The 19,644-nt window shown below is 39.5% G+C and overlaps 2 protein-coding genes across 2 annotated transcripts in view; both read left to right on the top strand.

The window, feature by feature from the left end:
• Nucleotides 1–13,414, top strand: part of dnah12 (dynein, axonemal, heavy chain 12) — a 30,613-nt gene extending 17,199 nt beyond the window's left edge. The window contains exons 40-74 of the mRNA XM_057363373.1: nucleotides 46–301; nucleotides 387–686; nucleotides 770–948; nucleotides 1,048–1,240; nucleotides 1,328–1,489; nucleotides 1,564–1,758; nucleotides 1,990–2,123; nucleotides 2,628–2,790; nucleotides 3,056–3,136; nucleotides 3,213–3,389; nucleotides 4,055–4,186; nucleotides 4,266–4,355; nucleotides 4,434–4,574; nucleotides 4,664–4,905; nucleotides 4,985–5,132; nucleotides 5,211–5,356; nucleotides 5,438–5,652; nucleotides 5,765–5,957; nucleotides 6,733–6,922; nucleotides 7,010–7,182; nucleotides 7,263–7,403; nucleotides 7,500–7,658; nucleotides 7,746–7,890; nucleotides 8,026–8,176; nucleotides 9,333–9,586; nucleotides 9,675–9,815; nucleotides 9,902–10,039; nucleotides 10,358–10,591; nucleotides 10,670–10,858; nucleotides 10,991–11,094; nucleotides 11,985–12,189; nucleotides 12,463–12,600; nucleotides 12,674–12,765; nucleotides 12,862–12,929; nucleotides 13,026–13,414. Coding sequence (XP_057219356.1) covers nucleotides 46–301; nucleotides 387–686; nucleotides 770–948; nucleotides 1,048–1,240; nucleotides 1,328–1,489; nucleotides 1,564–1,758; nucleotides 1,990–2,123; nucleotides 2,628–2,790; nucleotides 3,056–3,136; nucleotides 3,213–3,389; nucleotides 4,055–4,186; nucleotides 4,266–4,355; nucleotides 4,434–4,574; nucleotides 4,664–4,905; nucleotides 4,985–5,132; nucleotides 5,211–5,356; nucleotides 5,438–5,652; nucleotides 5,765–5,957; nucleotides 6,733–6,922; nucleotides 7,010–7,182; nucleotides 7,263–7,403; nucleotides 7,500–7,658; nucleotides 7,746–7,890; nucleotides 8,026–8,176; nucleotides 9,333–9,586; nucleotides 9,675–9,815; nucleotides 9,902–10,039; nucleotides 10,358–10,591; nucleotides 10,670–10,858; nucleotides 10,991–11,094; nucleotides 11,985–12,189; nucleotides 12,463–12,600; nucleotides 12,674–12,765; nucleotides 12,862–12,929; nucleotides 13,026–13,219 — 5,863 coding nt within the window. The 3' untranslated portion in view covers nucleotides 13,220–13,414. The remainder of the gene's footprint in view (nucleotides 1–45; nucleotides 302–386; nucleotides 687–769; nucleotides 949–1,047; nucleotides 1,241–1,327; nucleotides 1,490–1,563; nucleotides 1,759–1,989; nucleotides 2,124–2,627; nucleotides 2,791–3,055; nucleotides 3,137–3,212; nucleotides 3,390–4,054; nucleotides 4,187–4,265; nucleotides 4,356–4,433; nucleotides 4,575–4,663; nucleotides 4,906–4,984; nucleotides 5,133–5,210; nucleotides 5,357–5,437; nucleotides 5,653–5,764; nucleotides 5,958–6,732; nucleotides 6,923–7,009; nucleotides 7,183–7,262; nucleotides 7,404–7,499; nucleotides 7,659–7,745; nucleotides 7,891–8,025; nucleotides 8,177–9,332; nucleotides 9,587–9,674; nucleotides 9,816–9,901; nucleotides 10,040–10,357; nucleotides 10,592–10,669; nucleotides 10,859–10,990; nucleotides 11,095–11,984; nucleotides 12,190–12,462; nucleotides 12,601–12,673; nucleotides 12,766–12,861; nucleotides 12,930–13,025) is intronic.
• Nucleotides 13,415–13,933: 519 nt separating this feature from the next.
• On the top strand, nucleotides 13,934–19,623 carry asb14b (ankyrin repeat and SOCS box containing 14b). Its single transcript, XM_057363375.1, has 10 exons — nucleotides 13,934–13,972; nucleotides 14,786–14,911; nucleotides 14,996–15,048; nucleotides 15,124–15,255; nucleotides 15,332–15,490; nucleotides 16,044–16,289; nucleotides 17,731–17,908; nucleotides 17,985–18,528; nucleotides 18,614–18,767; nucleotides 18,868–19,623. The coding sequence occupies exons 2-10, from the start codon at nucleotides 14,802–14,804 to the stop codon at nucleotides 19,044–19,046; spliced, it is 1,755 nt and encodes a 584-aa protein (XP_057219358.1). The 5' UTR covers nucleotides 13,934–13,972; nucleotides 14,786–14,801; the 3' UTR covers nucleotides 19,047–19,623.
• The last annotated feature ends 21 nt before the right edge of the window (nucleotides 19,624–19,644 follow it).

Here is a 19,644-nt window from a genome sequence, read left to right on the forward strand (position 1 = left end):
CCTAGTCTTGATGTCTAACTTTGCAGCTATCACACTATGTTTCAGGTATGACCTGAAGGAAACTTCCAAAATCACATTGATGGACATACAGCTGATCGCCGCGATGGGTCCCCCTGGTGGTGGGAGGAATGCGGTGACCCCTCGGTTCCTTCGCCATTTCAACATCTACAGTATCAATTCATTCAGCGATGAGACCATGGTTCGAATTTTCTCAAATGTTGTGGCCTTTTACCTCCGAACCAATGATTTCCCACCTGACTGCTTTACGCTCGGGAATCAGATAGTCAGAGCCACACTTGAAGTGAGTCGTATATTTTATAGAAAAAAAGTTTTATTTTTCTACTCTGATTTCTCTAATCTTGTTCTGTGTTTACTGTGTGAAACAGGTTTATAAAAAGGCCATAGAAAATCTCCTTCCCACCCCGGCCAAGTCTCATTACACTTTCAACCTGCGAGATTTTTCACGTGTGGTGCAGGGCTGCCTGCTTCTGAAGAAAGAATCGCTTTCGAACAAGCGAACGATGATTCGTCTTTTTGTGCATGAACTGTACCGTGTCTTCTACGACCGGCTTGTGGACGACAAAGACAGAGCCTGGCTTTTCACTCTTATAGGAGAAATCGTAAAGCAGCACTTTAAGGAGAACTTCGATACGGTCTTTGAACATCTTAGGGACGATAACAAGCCTGTACGTAAAAAAGTGTTAAATAAATCAAGTGTATACGTTTTTGAAGACACTGTAGGTGAGTTTTATGTTTTGTTTCTCCTCAGCTTTGTGAAGAGAACATGCGGAACCTGTTATTTGGTGATTATATGACACCTGACGTGGATGAAAGCGAGCGGCTCTATGCTGAGGTTCCCTCCATGGTGCGCTTTGGCGAGGTCGTGGAAGCTTGTCTGGAGGAGTACAACCAAACCCACAAGAACTGCATGAACTTGGTCATATTCCGGTAACCCCGCTGTTCAAACGTATTATATGACACCAAGCAAGAGAGAGAAAGAAAGAGCAGAAATCCCCCATTGTGTAACTTCTCCCTTGTTCTCTGTAGTTATGTGCTGGAGCACCTGTCCAGGATAAGCCGTGTGTTAAAACAGCCCGGGGGAAACGCTCTGTTGGTTGGGGTCGGAGGCAGTGGACGTCAATCCATCACCAGGCTTGCCACTTTTATGGCTAATATGACCCTGTTCCAACCTGAGATCTCCAAAAGCTATGGCATGAATGAATGGAGAGATGATCTCAAGGTATTGTACAGTATAATTAAAGTTACACCCAAAACTGAATATTCTGTGATTTCTCAACCTGTCGTCATGTATCTTTGTGTTGTCCAGCGGCTAATGAAGAATGCTGGGGTTAAGGGCCAGAAAATGGTGTTCCTGCTCACTGATGCTCAGATAAAGGACGAAGCCTTTTTGGAGGATGTGGACAGCCTTTTAAACACAGGAGAGGTGCCTAACATCTTCGCTGTGGATGAGAAGCAAGAAATCATGGAGGTACTTGCAAATTAAACTTGAGGGTTATGTTGTAAGTGTATGACATTTTAATAATATTTTCCTCTCTGTGTCAGGCTGTGCGGCCCATTGCTCAAGCTGGGAATAAAAATGTGGAGTTCAGTCCTTTGGCTCTTTTTGCTTATTTTGTGAATCGCTGCAGAGAGAACTTACATATAGTGGTAGCCTTCAGTCCAATAGGAGATGCCTTCAGAAACCGCCTGAGACAGTTTCCCTCTCTCATTAACTGCTGCACCACAGACTGGTTTCAGGTGAGACTGGCAAGGTCATGGAGGAGATGCTTGTGTTTACAAATACAATATATTTTGTACTGTTAGAATGTCAAATTGTGGTACCAAGTTGACTTTTGTATGATAGATTGCTGGTGATTTGTTAGAAGTTGAAGTATCATCTAAATGGCTAAATGTTCATTGATCAGTCTTGAATATAAACTGTAAGCCTATCCGAAAGTGAATTTAAAGCTCACATTCTGATCTTTACAGCCGTGGCCTGAGGAGGCTTTGGAGCGAGTGGCTAATAAGTTCTTGGAGACATTGGAGCTAAGCGATCTTGAGCGACAGGAAATTGTGCCAATCTGCAAGACCTTCCACACTTCTGCTATCGATTTGTCGCAAAAGTATAATGTTTTTGTAAAACCTTATACACTGTTAACTAGTTGCTAAATTACATGTACTTTCTGATGTTAAAGAGACAGTTCACCCAAAAATAAAAATTCTGTCATCATTTACTCACCCTCGAGTTGTTTCAAATCTGTTTACATTTCTTAGTTCTGATGAACACAGAGAAAGATATTCGGAAGAATGCGAAACAGTTCTTGGTCACCATTGACTACCATAATAGGAAAAAACACAATGGTAGTCAAAAGTGCCCCAGAACTGTTTGCTTTCCTACATTCATCAAAATGTGTTCTTTTGTGTTCAACAAAACAAAGAAATTTATAAAGCAAATTTTCAACGGTGGCCGAGAACTGTTTGGTTACAAGCATTCTTTCTCTGTGTTTAACAAAGAAATTTATACAGATTTGAAACAACTTGAGGGTAAATGAAGACAAAATTTTCAGTTTTGGGTGAACTTTTCCTTTAAGCACAGTTTGTAACCTAATTTTACTTTATTTGTGCAGGTTTTTGTCAGATCTGGGTCGCCATAACTACGTGACTCCTACCTCTTACCTGGAGCTCATCGCTGCCTTCAGACTTCTTCTCACTCAGAAACGTGACACAGTCATGAATGCTAAAAATAGATATACAAATGGACTGGACAAACTAGCTTTCGCAGAGTCTCAGGTAATGTAAAGATAGTAGATTAATGTGAACTGTCCTCTCAATTTACACAATATTGACCATTCTCATGTATTGTCTCTAAAAAATTTGAACTCTTTGTTACTATGTATAGTACTTCTCATATTAAGACAAATCAATTTAATGTTTTCCTGACTATTGTAAGTTGCTTTGGAGAAAAGTGTCTGCTAACTGCCTAATTGTAAATGTAAAACTCATAGCTTTTCGGGTTAAACCGTGGACATATTTTCATTCATTAATGCTGGTCTAGGTAGGTGAAATGAAGAGGGAGCTTGTGGATCTTCAGCCTAAACTGGAGCAAGCTAAGATTGACAACACCAAAATAATGAAAGTAAGAAACAGAAACATCTATCTCACAATTATTTTAGGTGTTTTGTTGGTGACCTGCATGTATTTTACCTCTGCAGGTGATAGAGGTCGAGTCAGTAGAGGTTGAGGCTAAAAGCAAACTTGTCCGTGTGGATGAGGAAACAGCTACTCTTAAAGCCAATGAAGCCCAGGCTCTGAAGAATGAATGCGAAAGTGATTTGGCAGAGGCCATTCCTGCACTGGAGGCGGCACTCTCTGCACTAGACACACTCAAGGTCCGATAGTGTACTTAACAATGAAACGGTCAAGTGTTATGTTTCACCACAAAATCATAAAACATTGATATGATTGAATTTGGAATCCTAATTTTAATGCCACTGTTATTGGATTGGATTGTAATATTATTTTGACAATGGACGTTTGAAGTCACCATAAAAACAAAACTGACATTTTTTATGGAACCTGCAGTGTTTATTCAGTTCAGACAAAATCAAGCCCCGTCCAACATTTTCCCTTCTTCCAAAGGCCATTTCATTCAGATATAGCTATATCTTACCCTGCATATTTTAATTGCTGCACATAAATTTGGTGACAATGCCACCTAGTGGTCAAACGTTATAATAAATTATATTGTGTTCTTAGTGCCTTTACCTCGGATTTTCAAAAACACATCATCAGAAATGTCCACATGTATTTCCATTAGTGCCGGGGCTTGACCCTGTAATGGCTGCTTGCAGCTATATTTGTTCTAAAATGTATAAATATTTATTGAACAAATATTTATTTTTCCTTTTGATTTCGGGGTGAAATGGTTAAGACACCTAATAGGACACAGTTATAAAACATACAATTTGTGTGTGATTAAATGTTACCTAAAGCTTATAAAAAGACAGTCAAAGATTGATTGATTGTTTTTTCTTGGGTTGATGTGTGATTTCAGCCAGCTGATGTGGCGATTGTTAAAACGATGAAGAACCCTCCATCAGGAGTGAAGTTGGTTATGGCAGCAGTGTGTGTGATGAAGGACATCAAACCAGAGAAAATCAATGATCCTGCTGGAACCGGACAGAAGGTCATCACAAGTCCATAAGTCACATCCAGTGATTTATCAGTCTTGATATTTTCTGACAGCATTTTATCTGTACATATAGATTCTTGACTACTGGGGTCCAAGCAAGAAGCTACTGGGCGACATGAATTTCCTCAAGGACCTGAAGGAATATGACAAAGACAACATTCCTGTGAGTCTGTATTGGAGATCAGGGTTTGCAGTCTTGTAACAGTGGCTGATGTATTTTAACAGTGTTGTTTTGCGACAGGCTCAAGTGATGGCTAAAATCCGTAGTGAGTACATGACCAACCCCGACTTTGACCCCTGCAAAGTGGCGAAGGCCTCATCTGCTGCTGAGGGGCTTTGCAGATGGATTACAGCTATGGAGGTTTATGACAGAGTTGCCAGGGTGGGCATGACTTTAACATATCTCATGCCAAATTACTTCATCACTCGATCACTACTTGAAAATGCTAAATTTGTCCGACTGTATTTCAGGTGGTGGCTCCTAAGAAGGCTAACCTTATCGTGGCCCAGCAATCCCTGGCCGCCACCATGGCCCTGCTGAACCAGAAGAGGGCGGAGCTAAAGGAAGTGGAGGATCGCTTGGCCTCCCTGAAGAAGACTTTTGAGGACAAGACTGAAGAGAAAGCTCAACTGGAGTACCAAGTGGACCTCTGCGCTCGAAAGCTGGACAGAGCCGAGAAGCTTATCGGAGGTTTAGGAGGAGAAAAGACAAGGTTTGAGCCAAAAAAAGTCCTTAGTTGATATTTGTGCTGAAAGAACGTAATCTGAAGATGTTCCTGTGTTTCTACACAGATGGTCGCACGCAGCCGACAGCCTTCAGCACACATATGATAACTTGACAGGCGATGTGCTAATATCTTCTGGAGTTATTGCTTACCTGGGAGCTTTTACTGCCAGCTTCCGCCACGAGTCTACCAAAACCTGGGTCAAGCTCTGCAAGGTATCGACCTTCTCTGTGAAGAATCGTGTGTCCACATATTCAGTGTTGTTAGTTCTTCATTGTTCTTGTTCTGCTCAGTCCAAGAAGATCCCGTCATCTGATGACTTCTCTCTGAGTAAGACACTCGGCGATCCGATTCTGATAAGGACCTGGAATATTGCCGGCCTGCCCACAGACAGTTTCTCTGTTGACAATGGTGTTATAGTGAGCAACTCCAGAAGATGGTATGACTCGACCAAAGTGTTTGAAGCAAGCCGGTTGTCTTTAAAATCCTTTAAAATGATCCTCCATGTTCTCTTTGCCAGGCCTTTGATGATTGATCCACAGGGTCAGGCCAACAAATGGGTGAAAAACTCTGAACGGGAGAATAACCTGAACGTGATTAAGCTAACCGATGGAGATTTCATGAGAATGCTTGAGAACTGCATCCAGTTTGGTACTCCACTATTGCTGGAGAACGTAGGGGAAGAGCTGGACCCGTCCTTAGAGCCACTTCTGCTCAAACAAGTTTTCAAACAAGGTATGTCACTTACAACCTTGTGATATAAATGGCTGTTTTTACGTTTGTTTGGATTGCATGATTAATTTGACGGTCAATAAGAGGTTGAAAATCGATGTTTTCCTCACTGTAGGTGGGATGGACTGTATTAGATTGGGAGAGAGTGTGATCGAGTACTCCTCTGACTTCCGCTTTTACATCACCACGAAGCTGAGGAACCCTCATTATTTGCCTGAGTTGGCCACCAAAGTGTGCCTGCTTAACTTCATGATCACCCCAGAGGGTCTTGAAGACCAGCTGCTTGGCATTGTGGTGGCAAAAGAAAGGTAACAAACCCACACTTGCATACTGTATATACAAGGTAAATGAATTGTCACATCCAAAACGGTCCATATTCCTCATAAATGGGCACATGAAAATTAAAATAAGATTACTATTTTGTGACTTATAAAGAGCCGTCCCTTCTTCATTTGTTGTGTATTATTGCTTCTGGGTTGCACAATTTAATTCACAGAAATCCTACAAAGTATGTTGTCTCTGAAAAACGTGTCTTTTTTGACACATCCATAACACGTGAATTTTTCTCTCTTTAAATGAAAAAAAAACTTGTGCATAGACTGATATTTTTCTGATGTCTGGACTCTATCATCAGGGGTTTAGTAAAATATAAACAGATGATTCAATATATTAGAAAAAAATACGTTCTCTGAGAATGTTTCGAGTTTTGACAGAAAATGATGCTGGAATTCCCATATAAACCAATAATCAACCATCAATCGAATTTTGTAAACATTCACAATAATTTTGTAAAATATATTTTATAATATTTTAATAATATTAGAATAATATAATTTTTTTATTTCATGCTCAAAGTTTGCATTCTGATTCATCTCAGAGTTTAGGTCTTAGCTTGTATTAAAAAAAAAGAAATTTGTGTAGAGAAAGGTATTGTTAGAAATATTAGAAATTCATAGCCATTTTACCATAAAACAATGCATATTATTTGTGCAAATATCTGTAAAGCCTCTTCAGCATACAGTACCACAACTTTCTCCACGTTCTTGTAAAAAATGAATGCCATTTCTGCTCTGTTTTCTTTAGACCTGAACTAGAGAATGAACGGAATGCCCTGATCCTTCAGTCTGCAGCCAATAAGAAACAGCTTAAGGAGATTGAGGACCAAATCCTTGAGACTCTGTCTTCAGAGGGCAACATCCTGGAGGACGAGAGGGCCATCCAGATCCTAGATGCTGCCAAGATCATGTCTAATGAGATTACTAAGAAACAGCAGGTTCTTAGCAGAGCTAGTCTAGATGACATTTTATTAACATCGCAGAAGTTTGTAGCTTGACCACCGTGCCCTTCTGGAAAATTTCAGATCGCAGAGAAGACTGAGATTGAAATAGCTGAGTCGAGAGAAGGTTACAGACCCATTGCAACACACTCGTCCATCCTCTTCTTCAGTATCGCTGATCTGGCCAACATCGACCCTATGTATCAATACTCTCTCAACTGGTTTGTCAACCTCTATGTCAACTCCATACAAGACAGGTGAGGAATAAATAATGCATGTGTGTATAAGAACCCTGATTTTACTGTTGTTTATTTGTGTATCGATCTGTGTTTTCCAGCTACAAATCAAAGATTCTAGAGAAGAGGCTCAAAAACCTGAATAGTCACTTCACCTATAATCTGTACTGCAATGTGTGCCGGTCTCTTTTTGAGAAGGACAAACTTCTCTTCTCTTTCTTGCTTTGCTGTAACCTGCTGCTGTAAGTTGAAAACTCTGAATTCTAATACGGGATAAATCCACTGAGAGAAGACTTGAACAACATTGTGTATTATAACATGGTCTCTCATTTAATAAGGGCTAAGAAGGAGATAAAATACTCTGAATTTATGTTCCTGCTCACGGGTGGTGTGGGGCTACAGACCAAGGTCCCCAATCCTGACCCAACCTGGCTTCCAGACAAGAGCTGGGATGAGATCTGTAGAGCCAGTGATCTTCCAGCACTACAGGGCCTAAAGTATGAACTCTCTGCTTGCCACTTAAATATTTGCACGATAGATCCTGTGTACTTTTTGATATACAGTATCAACTTTTTTTTATAAAGGGAGAGTTTCATAAAGAGTCCTGAGAGTTTCCTGGCCATTTATGACAGCAAAGAGCCATACAACACAGCTCTGCCAAAGCCTTGGTGTGATCAACTGAACGAGCTTCAGAAAATTATAATTTACAGATGCCTTCGACCTGATAAAGTGAGTAGCCTCAGGTCTAAAATGGACATTTCCTTATCATTGTCTTTTATGATGGAGTATAAGAGTCCCTGTGTGTGACTTCTGTTTATTCAATGTTTTTGTATTGTTTTAAAAAAAAAATTGAATTGTTTACAGATTGAGCCAGCAATCAGCAAGTTTGTAACTTATAAACTGGGAAAGAAATTTGTTGAATCTCCTCCGTTTGACCTCAGTAAGAGCTACGTTGACTCCAACTCCACTATTCCACTGATTTTTGTGCTGTCTCCTGGTGCGGACCCTATGGCTAGTAAGTGTTATTAAGCACTTTTAACTGTAAAGTTTTTCCAGGGTTTCTTGTTTTCAGTGTTTTCTGGTATGAGGTGCTGTTATATAGACAGTTTCAACTGCAACAACATAAACAAACGTTATGTGGCCCAAACTTAACTTCCTGTAGACCTCTGCAAAGAATAAATAACTGTTGAGTAGTTTTAATTAAATTCAATTTAATACAATTAATTTACAATCAAATATTAATATTAATTCATATTAATATAAATTATATATAAAATAAATTGTTATATTATAACCAAACACAGACCAGAAGTTAACTTTGGGCCAGGCCCGTGCCTCCCATGAAACCGTCTATATCTGAAAGAATACAACATGTAAGGATCCAAACGCAAGCAAACACTCTTTCCATTCTGGACAACACAAAAAAATACTTCATACTTTTAAAGAAATATTCAAATGTACCCATTCCACAATAAATAAGACACAGTAAAGTATATTGTAACAATGTTCGTATATAACGGAGGAAGGAGGCGGGAACCGGCGAACATTAAATAAACTTTTTAATACAATAACCAAACCAAAGTAAAAGGCCGGCAGTCGACCGTGAGGTGGCTTATGTCACAAACATAACTAAAACACATAATGTCCAGGCCTGGTCCTCTCTCGTCGTGCCTTCCTGTCACTCCTCCTCTTATGCTTCCGGAGCTCCTCCGTGAGAGATGCGAGACCGGTGTAACGCACAGCTGACACTCATTATCACTCGCGCCACCGGCCTCGCTTCGTTCTCTCACGGCTCTCGTCACATGTACATTTTAAAATATAAATATGTATATTTTCTTATTGTGTTTTAAATGCTAAATATAAATGTTATTTTTTGTTTGAAAGCAGAAACTGTTCTTTCATTTGATTTATTGTATATTTATGTATTCATAGGAAAAATATTCTTCAGCATTAGTATTCTGTAGATATTTAAAAAAGGCTTGCAACAAGTTAATAATTTATTGTTTATGATACAAGTGTTTTTTTATACTACATCTCATTTGGTAGACTAGTTTTCATCTCATGTTATATTTCTAAGCGCTTGATGCACCTTCAAGCCTTCTTCACCTCTCCCTATTGGCACAGTTTTGTCCAGCACACCTAAGTAAAATACTTTTACATTCATTTTATAGGTCTGCTGAAATTCGCCAATGATATGAACATGGCTGGCTCCCAGTTTAAATCAATCTCTCTTGGACAAGGTCAGGGTCCCATAGCTGTGAAGATGATCCGCTCGGCCATGAAAGAGGGCACCTGGGTGTGCTTACAGAACTGTCACCTGGCCGTGTCCTGGATGTCCACTCTGGAAAAGATCTGCGAAGACCTCAGTCCAGATTCCTGCCATCCAGAGTTCCGTCTGTGGCTGACCAGCTATCCATCACCCATGGTACTTTGTTATATTGTGTTTTACCGCCCTTAACAGATTAAAGCGCGATAGCCAATATCATTGGATTGATGGTGAGTCTTGCTCTCAGTTTCCAGTGACCATCCTGCAGAATGGAGTGAAGATGACCAATGAGCCTCCCACTGGCTTGAGGTTAAACCTGTTACAGTCCTATCTTTCTGATCCTGTCTCTGACCCGGAGTTCTTCAGTGCGTGTCCTAACAAAGAGCTAGTAAGTCAAATCCTTCTGTCCGGTTGTATTGCATCTCCCTCATGTTTTGGATGTAATAGTAAATACCACTGACTTGTGTTGTGTAGGTCTGGGAAAAGCTGCTGTACGGAGTTTGCTTTTTCCATGCTCTTGTCCAGGAAAGGAAAAAGTTTGGCCCATTGGGATGGAACATTCCTTATGGATTTAACGAGTCAGATCTGCGCATTAGCATCAGACAGCTGCAGGTAATGGACTGTGTATAGATTCAATTCTCCACGTAGCACTTTAGAGACAACACAGTCAGCTCTTGAACAAAAATCACACAAATAATGCAGTTCTGAAAAACAGTTGTTTTTTTACACTTATCCAAAATGACTAAGTACAAACAAGATATTCATTGTATCAGTTTGTGTGTTTCCTAAGAATCAAAATCATGACGTTGGTGTTGTTTCTTCTATGCTGTACCAACTGAACTATTGGAACTGCACATTAGTAAAAACATTTATAATACACAATTATTAGTAAATGAAAGTCCATTGATTTAATCTTTTTCTGTGCCGCAGCTCTTTGTGAACGAATACGAGGAAGTTCCTTTTGAGGCCATCACGTATCTGACTGGAGAGTGTAACTATGGAGGGCGTGTGACAGATGACTGGGATCGTCGGCTGCTTATGACCATCCTTGCTGACTTTTACAATAAAGACATCATTGAGAACCCACGCTACTCCTTTTCCCCCAGCGGCAATTATTACGCTCCTCCAAAGTCCATATATGAAGACTATGTCGAGTTTATTAAGGTACAGCTTTATGCTTTATGAGAACTCTGATGAAACTAACACTGATAAACATGATTTAATGCATCGCATGTTCGACAGAACCTGCCTTCTACTCAGCACCCCGAGGTGTTTGGTATGCACGAGAACGTGGACATCTCCAAAGATCTTCAACAAACTAAACTGCTGTTTGATTCGCTGATCCTGACTCAGGGCGGTGGATCAAAGGGAGGAGGCAGTTCTGGAGGGGATAGTACTCTACTTGACATAGCTAATGACATACTGTCTAAAGTAACTAAACAATCATTTATCATATTATAAATGGTTTTAGGAAAAATAATAGCTTGTCAAATGTGAGAAAATATGCTTTTTCAGAGAAGCAAATGATTTATTGAAACTCAGCTTTTGGTCATGTGCTGATAGCTTCCAGGTAACTTTGACATTGAATCAGCTCTCATCAAATTTCCTGTGCGGTATGAGGAAAGCATGAACACAGTGCTTGTGCAGGAGATGCAGCGATACAACAAGTGAGTTCAGATTTTGAAGTATATTACAGTGGGTTCCAAAAATCTTGGGTTTAAAACCAAAAAAAGGAAAATATCATGCAAAATGATGCAAAGTAAAATTTCGCTGCGGTCCTTCTGAAACCTCTTGTCTCCATTATTTCATGATTTTTATTTTTGTTATAAATCATTATTATTAGTCACCCTTTATGTTTTTCACTGGGTTTTGAAAATATCTAACTAATGAACAGTATTACAAAGTGCTTGTCATATTTGACAACACACTATTTAATCGTTTAAAAAGAACAGTGTTTTTTCCATTTCCTGAAAAACAGCAAATTTGTACATCCAAGGCTTCAGAAGGACAGCACCGATATTTAAGATGCTGCATTATTTTTAGGCCTTTATGAAATATAAGGAAATCTGTGACACTTAGCAGTGAACTAAAGGATATTTCCAACTATATTAAAATGTTTTTAGAAAAAGCAAATATATCAGTCACACTTTTCCTTCTGCTAATAATATAATTTGTAACAAAAAAAAAAACATTTAAAACAATGCAACCTTTTCACTTCCGGTCTTGGTTTTAAAGCCCACTGTAGATACAATCCACATGTCACTGCTGTCCTTCTGAAACCATATCTACACATTTCATGATTTTTTGCAATAAATCATTACTATTACTCACCCTCTATGTTTGTCACTGGGTTTTGTAAATATAGTATTAGTATTAAGTAAATAGTATTAAAAAGCGCCTGTCAACTTTGACAACAAAGTGTTTAATCATTTTAAAAGTGCAGTGTTTTTTTTTCATTTCCGGAAAAACAGCGACATCGGGGGCGACAATATGTAAATAGGTGTCTGAAACAGCATGATTATATTCTAACATTGTTCTCTGTGTTCTCTTCCATCAGTCTGAGTGGCATTATACGTGTGAGTCTGCAGAACCTAATAAAGGCCATTAAGGGGCTGGTAGTGATGGATGCAGAGCTGGAGGCTGTAGCTGGCAGTCTGCTGGTGGGAAAAGTGCCAGAAAAATGGGCCAAATGCTCCTATCTCAGTCTCAAGCCACTGGGCAGCTATGTCACTGACTTCCTAGCCCGACTCAAATTTCTGCAGGTCAGTGACCTCACCTGTATAAAGAATACATTAAACAATTGTTAAAGGTCCATTGTGTAGTTTTTTTGGATGATCTATTGACAGAAATGCAATATAATATACATAACTATGTCTTCAGAGGTGTATAAAGACCGTATATAACGAAGCGTTATGTTTTTATTACCTTAGAATGAGTTATTTCTATCTATACACCGCAGGTCCCCTCACACGGAAGGCGCCATGTTGTTTCTACAGTAGCCCTAAACGTCTGTCTGTTGTTCATTTTTCTTACAGGAGTGGTACGACACACACAAGCCCCACGTGTTCTGGCTGTCTGGGTTTTTCTTTACTCAGGCATTCATTACAGGTGGCTTACAGAATTATGCCAGGAAATACTCCATCCCTATTGACCTTCTTGGCTTTAATTATGAGGTATTCTTTGCAGAAACTGCATTCTTAATAGGAGATGAAATTGAGGGCTGATTGGTGCTTTTTATTGCCTCAGGTTTTGCCTTTTGACACTGCAAACTCTTCTCCTGAAGATGGGGTTTACATTCATGGCCTTTTCCTCGATGGAGCTCGTTGGGATAGAAAAAGGCAAGACACATCGGAATATAAAAAACTCCATTTCACCTGAAATAAATTGTGAAATATTTTTAAGCCATTACCTATTATTTGTGTTTTTCCTTTCAGTGGAGTTTTGGCTGAACAATATCCCAAAGTTCTATTTGACGCAGTTCCTATCATATGGATCAAACCAGGTTTGTGAATAAATCAATGTCATAGGAGGATTATTGATTAAATTCACTCAGTTTTCCAGTTCCGTTATTCAGTGACGTTTCCTAACCTGTTTTTAGTTGACAAGAGGGTAATGGAACAGCCCCACAACATCTATGTGTGTCCCCTCTACAAGACCAGTGAACGAAAAGGGACACTGTCCACCACCGGCCATTCCACAAACTTTGTCATCAGCATGATGCTCCCTACCAGCAAGCGCCCTCAGCACTGGATCAAAAGAGGCGTGGCCTTACTCTGTCAACTGGATGATTGACACTTAACCTTTTGCCTTCTAAACCAGCACTTTATCATTATATTGCTCTCATGTGTGATTTTGTAATATTCCACTTTTTAACCACTTCCATTTAAATCTGCAATATAAAATGTTTTGAAAAAATAAAATGCAAAATAAAGTATGTTTACGAAAATGCCAGAACCCCCCCCCAATCTGCAAATTCACGTGATTGGTTGAGCCAGTGTTGCTATGTAGCGCTGTGCAGAAGCTCAGATAAATAGAGCAATGTTTTGAATCGCCACAGTGTTTACACTTGTCAGGGAAATGAACCTGCAGATGACTTCCTAATAGTTTTCTAAGCATATTAAGTGCTGCATAGTAGAAAACCCATTACCGTGGAAAACATCACACACTTAAGCTATAATGTGTGTCTCAGGTGGGAAAGCTTTTCTTTAATCAATGCACAGCTTCCTGTTTCTCTGAAGTCACAGGTGTTTTTCATATCAATATATATATAATATATCAAATAACCACTGTAGACTGCAAAAAATTGGCCCATTGCATGTTTTTTTTCTAGGACCATGGAATGGGAAGATCATTAATTCCCATGTCAGCTGTCTGGTTGGGTAATATTGCCGGACGGAGTGACATGTTGTGGGTCAAAGCCAGGTGTTGGTTGGCTGGCCGGGCCCTGTGAGTGTATATTTTTAACTGTAAGGATAAAAATAGTTGTGAGAGAGTAAAGCATTTAAAAACACCGTACAACCGCCACGAAAACCCTGTTGCCTCAAGGTAGTGCATTTGTCTTTGAATTTAAGCATAGCCTATCTAAATCAATTCCTAGATAGTGTGTTTCCTAGAGCTCTGGAATTGTGCATGAGATGAAGGGTTGCATGTGTTAAAGACTTCCGTAGTCATTGAAAGACCTTTTGATTTCATTGCATTCCCATAGTTTTTATGAATTATACTGTGATGTTTTGGCTTTTCTTTTACTATTAACCTGAGCAATCCATTGGATCGGCCCACATGGATTTTATTGCAACTTTTCTTGTAATCCAAACCAGCACGATAGAAACTAGAGCATATATTTTCAGCTTTAACACATGGCTAATGCAAATAACCTGTGGCATGCGTGTAAAGGAAAGCACATTATTAGGAACCTAAAAGGGATAGTTCACCCCAAAATAAAAATTCTGTCATCATTTATTCACTTTTAAAACATGTATGTGACTCTTTCTTCTGTGGTACACAAAAGAAGATATTTAGAGAAATGTCTCTAGTGGTTTTGTGTCTATACAATGGAAGTCAATGGGGTCCAGTGTTATTTGGTTACCAACATACTTCTTAAAATAATTTTGGGTGAACTATCCCTTTAATAATAATAATTCCATTAGCCAAACAAGCGTGCAATGTGTTTTCATAAGACCAGTCTATACAATAACTGGAAAATCCTTCACTACAAAATATAAATGGAGATTTTATTTAGAAAAAATATATAATAATAAACTAAAATCACATATTGTAAAGACACGACTCTGTCCTCACAATACACTACTTCTAGAAAACCATTTGCTTTTGTGTCTGCTGTTTTGGTTATCAAATAAGAGTGTGTTCCAGAAACATGGAGGAGGTGTATAATGCAGAGGATGACTGGGATGAAGACGAGGCTACTCAATACATGATTGAACAAAGTCTGTTGGAGTACAGCAAGCATGCTGATTCAACCGCCAGGTACAACTGAACCCATTTTGTGCACTGATTTCAGGTTTATTTGCGGGTAATCATGATCACACACTTTGTTCTGACCTCCATTAGTGATCTATTAGAGTGCGTAGACCACGAGGAAATATTCACAGCTATACAAGCTGGTAAGAAATCCTCTCTGCAGTACAATCCCTGATCTTACATAAGCGATCAAGAGAATAAATACTCATTTTCACCAGGTAATGAGGATGCTCTGAAGATCCTGGTGCAGTGTAAAGAGGCTCTGTCCAATGCAGACAGCAGGGGCTGGATTCCTTTACACGAGGCTGCGGTACAACCAAAGAGGAGCGTTCTGGAGATCACTTATGCAGGTCCAGGAAATGTCTTGTGTTCTATTTACCGCATTAAACCGAAGACAATGAAGTTTAATTGCAATTCAATGTTCAGCATCTCCTCAGGGTTCAGGCCAATGCCGGACTCTGAGAGGGGAGACTCCATTGTTTCTCTCCGTGGTCCACGGTCACAGAGACAACGGCACATTCCTGCTGCAGAACGGCTGTGACCCTGACTGCAAAAATGAGGATGGTGATTCTGCATTGATTGCAGGTGTGGAACAAAGGGCTATTTTGAGCGTACAGTTTGCTTAGCAAGCATGGATTCCTCCACTTAAGTTTAAAGTCCCAGTGAAATTAAAAATGACAATTCTAAATGTTTCATGAAATAGTGCAGCGTTTATAGTAAATAGCTTATCAATGTGGGTCATTTTCCTTTTAAAATTCATGTGCCCTCATAATCTTCAGTTAAAATCTGAAAATGCACTTCCGCCCTGAAATGACTCCATCTCAAATGACGTAAATTAGACGGCTTGGCCAGAGCATCCGTTAACTCCTCCCCTTCAACTGTCAGTCTGCTGTCCGTTTCATTTCAAAATCAATGCAACAGCTGTTTTTACACATCCAATAAATTTGCCGTGAAAAACGCAAGCCACGCCCACTAATTTTCTCCTTTGAAATTCATTTTCACTCGGAAATGTGTCAGAATACAGAAGTAAAAACGATCATAACTTCCGGTTCACAGGGACTTTAAAACTGCAAGAGACTCATTTTCTTAAAGACAAAAAGTGGCATTCTTATTTTGATTTGTGTTATTTTGCAAACAGCCATAAAGAATGACCAGTATGACCTGGCTCTTCTCCTGTTACGCTACAATGCCAAAGTGGACCAAATAGGAAGACTTCAGAGAACTGCTCTGCATGAAGCATCTGTGCTTGGCTTGGATCACTTTGCATACCTGCTTCTACAATCTGGAGCTGATCCAAATGAGATTGACGCATGTGAACATACTCCTTTAGGACTTGCTGCACAAGCTGGACATTTTAACGTTGTAGAGGTTCTACTTCAGAAAGGTGATTTTTACACGTGTGCTTGTGGATAGAAATTCCGCATCTTATCATCTTCAGCATTATACTGAAATTAATGATTCTACTTTTTTTTATTTTGCACAAGAAATACAAAATAAGTTGGCTTCCGAACCTCTGATCTTTGTCATGCCCTCTGTCTATATTAAAGGGGTCACATGGCGCGAATACGTGTTTTTCTGTGTCTTTGGTGTGTTATAAGTTGCCCATGCATGTATTAGACAGGTAAAATTGCAAAAATTAAAGTGTCGGTACAAAGATGCATTCTATATATAAGCGAATGCTCACCCAGACCTGCCTGAAACGCCTCGTGTAACCACACCCCCACAAATCTACGTCAGTTCGTGGTATGAGTTGACTAAGACCGCCCAAATGTATATGCAAGTAAGGTGTGGGCATACCTGTCAGTACAATTGCTTTGGAACCTGATGTTTCAAATATTGTAAGAGGCGTTACATTTCCGTCACACGATTTCAATATTCGATCAATCACTACGCACTGGTTAACTGGCCAATTATAGCACACCTCGCTTTTCAGAGAGGCGGGGCAAAGAGGAGATACAAACATGCACGGTATGTGGAAAATACAGCGTTTTAACCTTAAATTGTGTATACACATTGCATTACATCTAAAACAACCGATAATATTCATTTTAGCCGTGTCATATGACCCCTTTAAAGATATCAAAGTTATATAATCACAGAATGTTCTTTAAGTTATGAAGGATGATTTGTAGAAAACAGCAAATAAGACGCATACAAATAGAATTTAGGGATTTTACAGATTCACTGTCAAAGATTCACTGTTAGAAAAAAGAAAAATATCTGTATGCATCTTTTTTCTGACAGTGTGGATAATATTTGTAATTTACCTCTGCAAGAAAAAAATCTTTAAAAAAATGTAATTTTACAGAATTTTACTGTTTTTTACAGATTTTTCACAATTTTGAAATACGGTTAAAAACAGACTTAAAAGACTGCAATTTTACACGAAAGACACGTCGTTTTACGTTACTGTTATTTTACAGTATTTTTCTGGCGCCACAGGTGGCAGAAATCTTCTGTTTTTATGGGATTGTTTACAGTGAAATACAGAAAAAAAACGTCAAACTACAGAAAAAAACTGAACATTTAGAAGAAAAACATACAATTTAAGTAAAAAATGTTTTTTACAGGATTTTCTACAGTGTGGGTTTTTAAATTATTAATAAATATAAATGTCAATGTAATATAAACATTAAGAACATAAAAAATAGGTCCCTCAGACCCCAACACCACACAAGGGTTAAACATGAATTATTATGTTGTTATACGTAGATTTAAACGTTCAGCCTGACTTTAATTTGATTTCAAATTGCACATTGTGCTCTCAGACCTTTGGACCCCACTATACTGTATATGATTATATATAATTTTAACCTATTTTCTAGGGGCCAGTGTGTGGTCCAAGCCCCACTCTTCGAATTCAGCCTCGGTTTTGTTTGATGCGGCGGCCTCCGGAAACCCTGACATCATTTCACTGCTACTGGAATATGGAGCCGACCCCAACGTGCCCAACCACACGGGTCATCTCCCCATCCACCGCGTGGCCTACCGCGGGCACCTGCTGTAAGTACCCCACCTCTGATGCCTTTGATGCAGCGTTTGCTCTTGATGCAACCACAAGTCTTTGTGTTCTTCATAGAGCGCTGGAGCAACTGATCCCAGTGACTAAAAAGGAAGTGATCAGGGAAAGTGGCATGAGCCCGTTACACTCCGCTGCTGCGGGTGGTCACCCTCAGTGCCTGGAGCTGCTCCTGAGCTCTGGGTTTGACCCTAACTTCATGTTGCACCCTAGAGTACGCAGGAACTACGATGATGAACGCAGGTCTGCAATGTTTTTTGCCGTGTCCAATAATGACGTCCAGTCCGCACGGCTGCTCCTGGAGGCTGGGGCCATGGCCAATCAGGACCCTGTTAACTGCCTGCAGGTGGCCATGCGGCTGGGAAACTACGAGCTCATAAACACTCTGCTACGCTACGGCGCCAACGTAAATTACTACTCCCGTGTCAACACCACCCATTTCCCTTCTGCCCTGCAGTATGCACTGAAGGATGAGGTGATGCTGCGCATGCTGCTTAATAACAGCTATGATGTGCAGCGATGCTTTGACTGTCCGTATGGACAGGCCTCACACGTGCCTGTGGACTACGAGGGCTGGAGCACCTCTGTCATAAAAGACGTAGTGGTAAGACTAGTTATGAAGTATAGTTTTTCATTTATGTGCCATACAAATGCAGCTCTGATGATAAAAATGAACTTTGATTTGATAGTTTTGTGAGGTGATCACAGTGTACTGGCTCAGGCACATCTCAGCCCAAGTGGTGAGAATTATGATGGATTACGTCGATCATGTGACTCTCTGCTCCAAACTGAAAAGTGTCCTTGTTGAACAACCACAGTGGGCTGAAATATGTAAAATACAAGGTAAGTCTGTCTGTCTCATCTTAGAGATCATATTCAGACACTGGCGCTGAGCTACAAGAACAAGTGTTTTTGTTAAATCAGTGTTCTCTGCTCTCTTCAGAAAATCCTAGAAGACTAAAGCACCTCAGCAGACTGAAGATCCGTGAATGTTTGGGCCGCTTGCGTCTAAGGGCTCCAGTTTTTATCAGTTTCCTGCCTTTACCTGCTAGTCTCAAAGACTACATCCGCTTCAAAGAGTACGATATTTACAGTAGAGGAAGTATTACAGAACAAGAATAAAAACTGCTGGATAAGTACAGCTACTGTACATAAGTAGCTGCTCATATAAATTTACTTCATGGATATTTAATTTAATTTTGTTTTTATTTCTGTATTTGTTTAAATAAGACCAAACATGTGTTGTACCACATTCATTCTTGTTTGATAGATGATTTTGATTATTATGTTTAGACACAGTGGCTTGCAAAAGTTTACAATTCGGGGATTAGAAAAACGTGGAAAAAACAAAAAAAGTCTAATCAAATGTCGGAAATAGACAGGTGTCTCGGCATTCGAAGGTCACTATTGAAAGTTTATTGGCTATGTGACAAACTTTTGCCGAATGTCTTTATTGTAAGTACAAAAAGTAGTTCATGGTTGAATATCATGCCACAGCCACATGATTTTCATGAAATATGTGAAACTGACACTGCCCAAAGCTAGAATATTCTTGTTTGTTTCAATTATACCTCTCCTAAAAATAAGCAAAAGTCCAATTTACCTGGAGATGTTTGCAAACCTCGCCATATTACATCAATGCTCTCGCGGTGTTTTATTCGCCAAACAGTCTGAGCAGCGTCTTGTTTTTTTAAAGGTGACAAATAATAAAATATTTACT

Source organism: Triplophysa rosa, linkage group LG21 (assembly GCF_024868665.1).
Source record: "Triplophysa rosa linkage group LG21, Trosa_1v2, whole genome shotgun sequence".
Classification (NCBI taxonomy): domain Eukaryota; kingdom Metazoa; phylum Chordata; class Actinopteri; order Cypriniformes; family Nemacheilidae; genus Triplophysa; species Triplophysa rosa.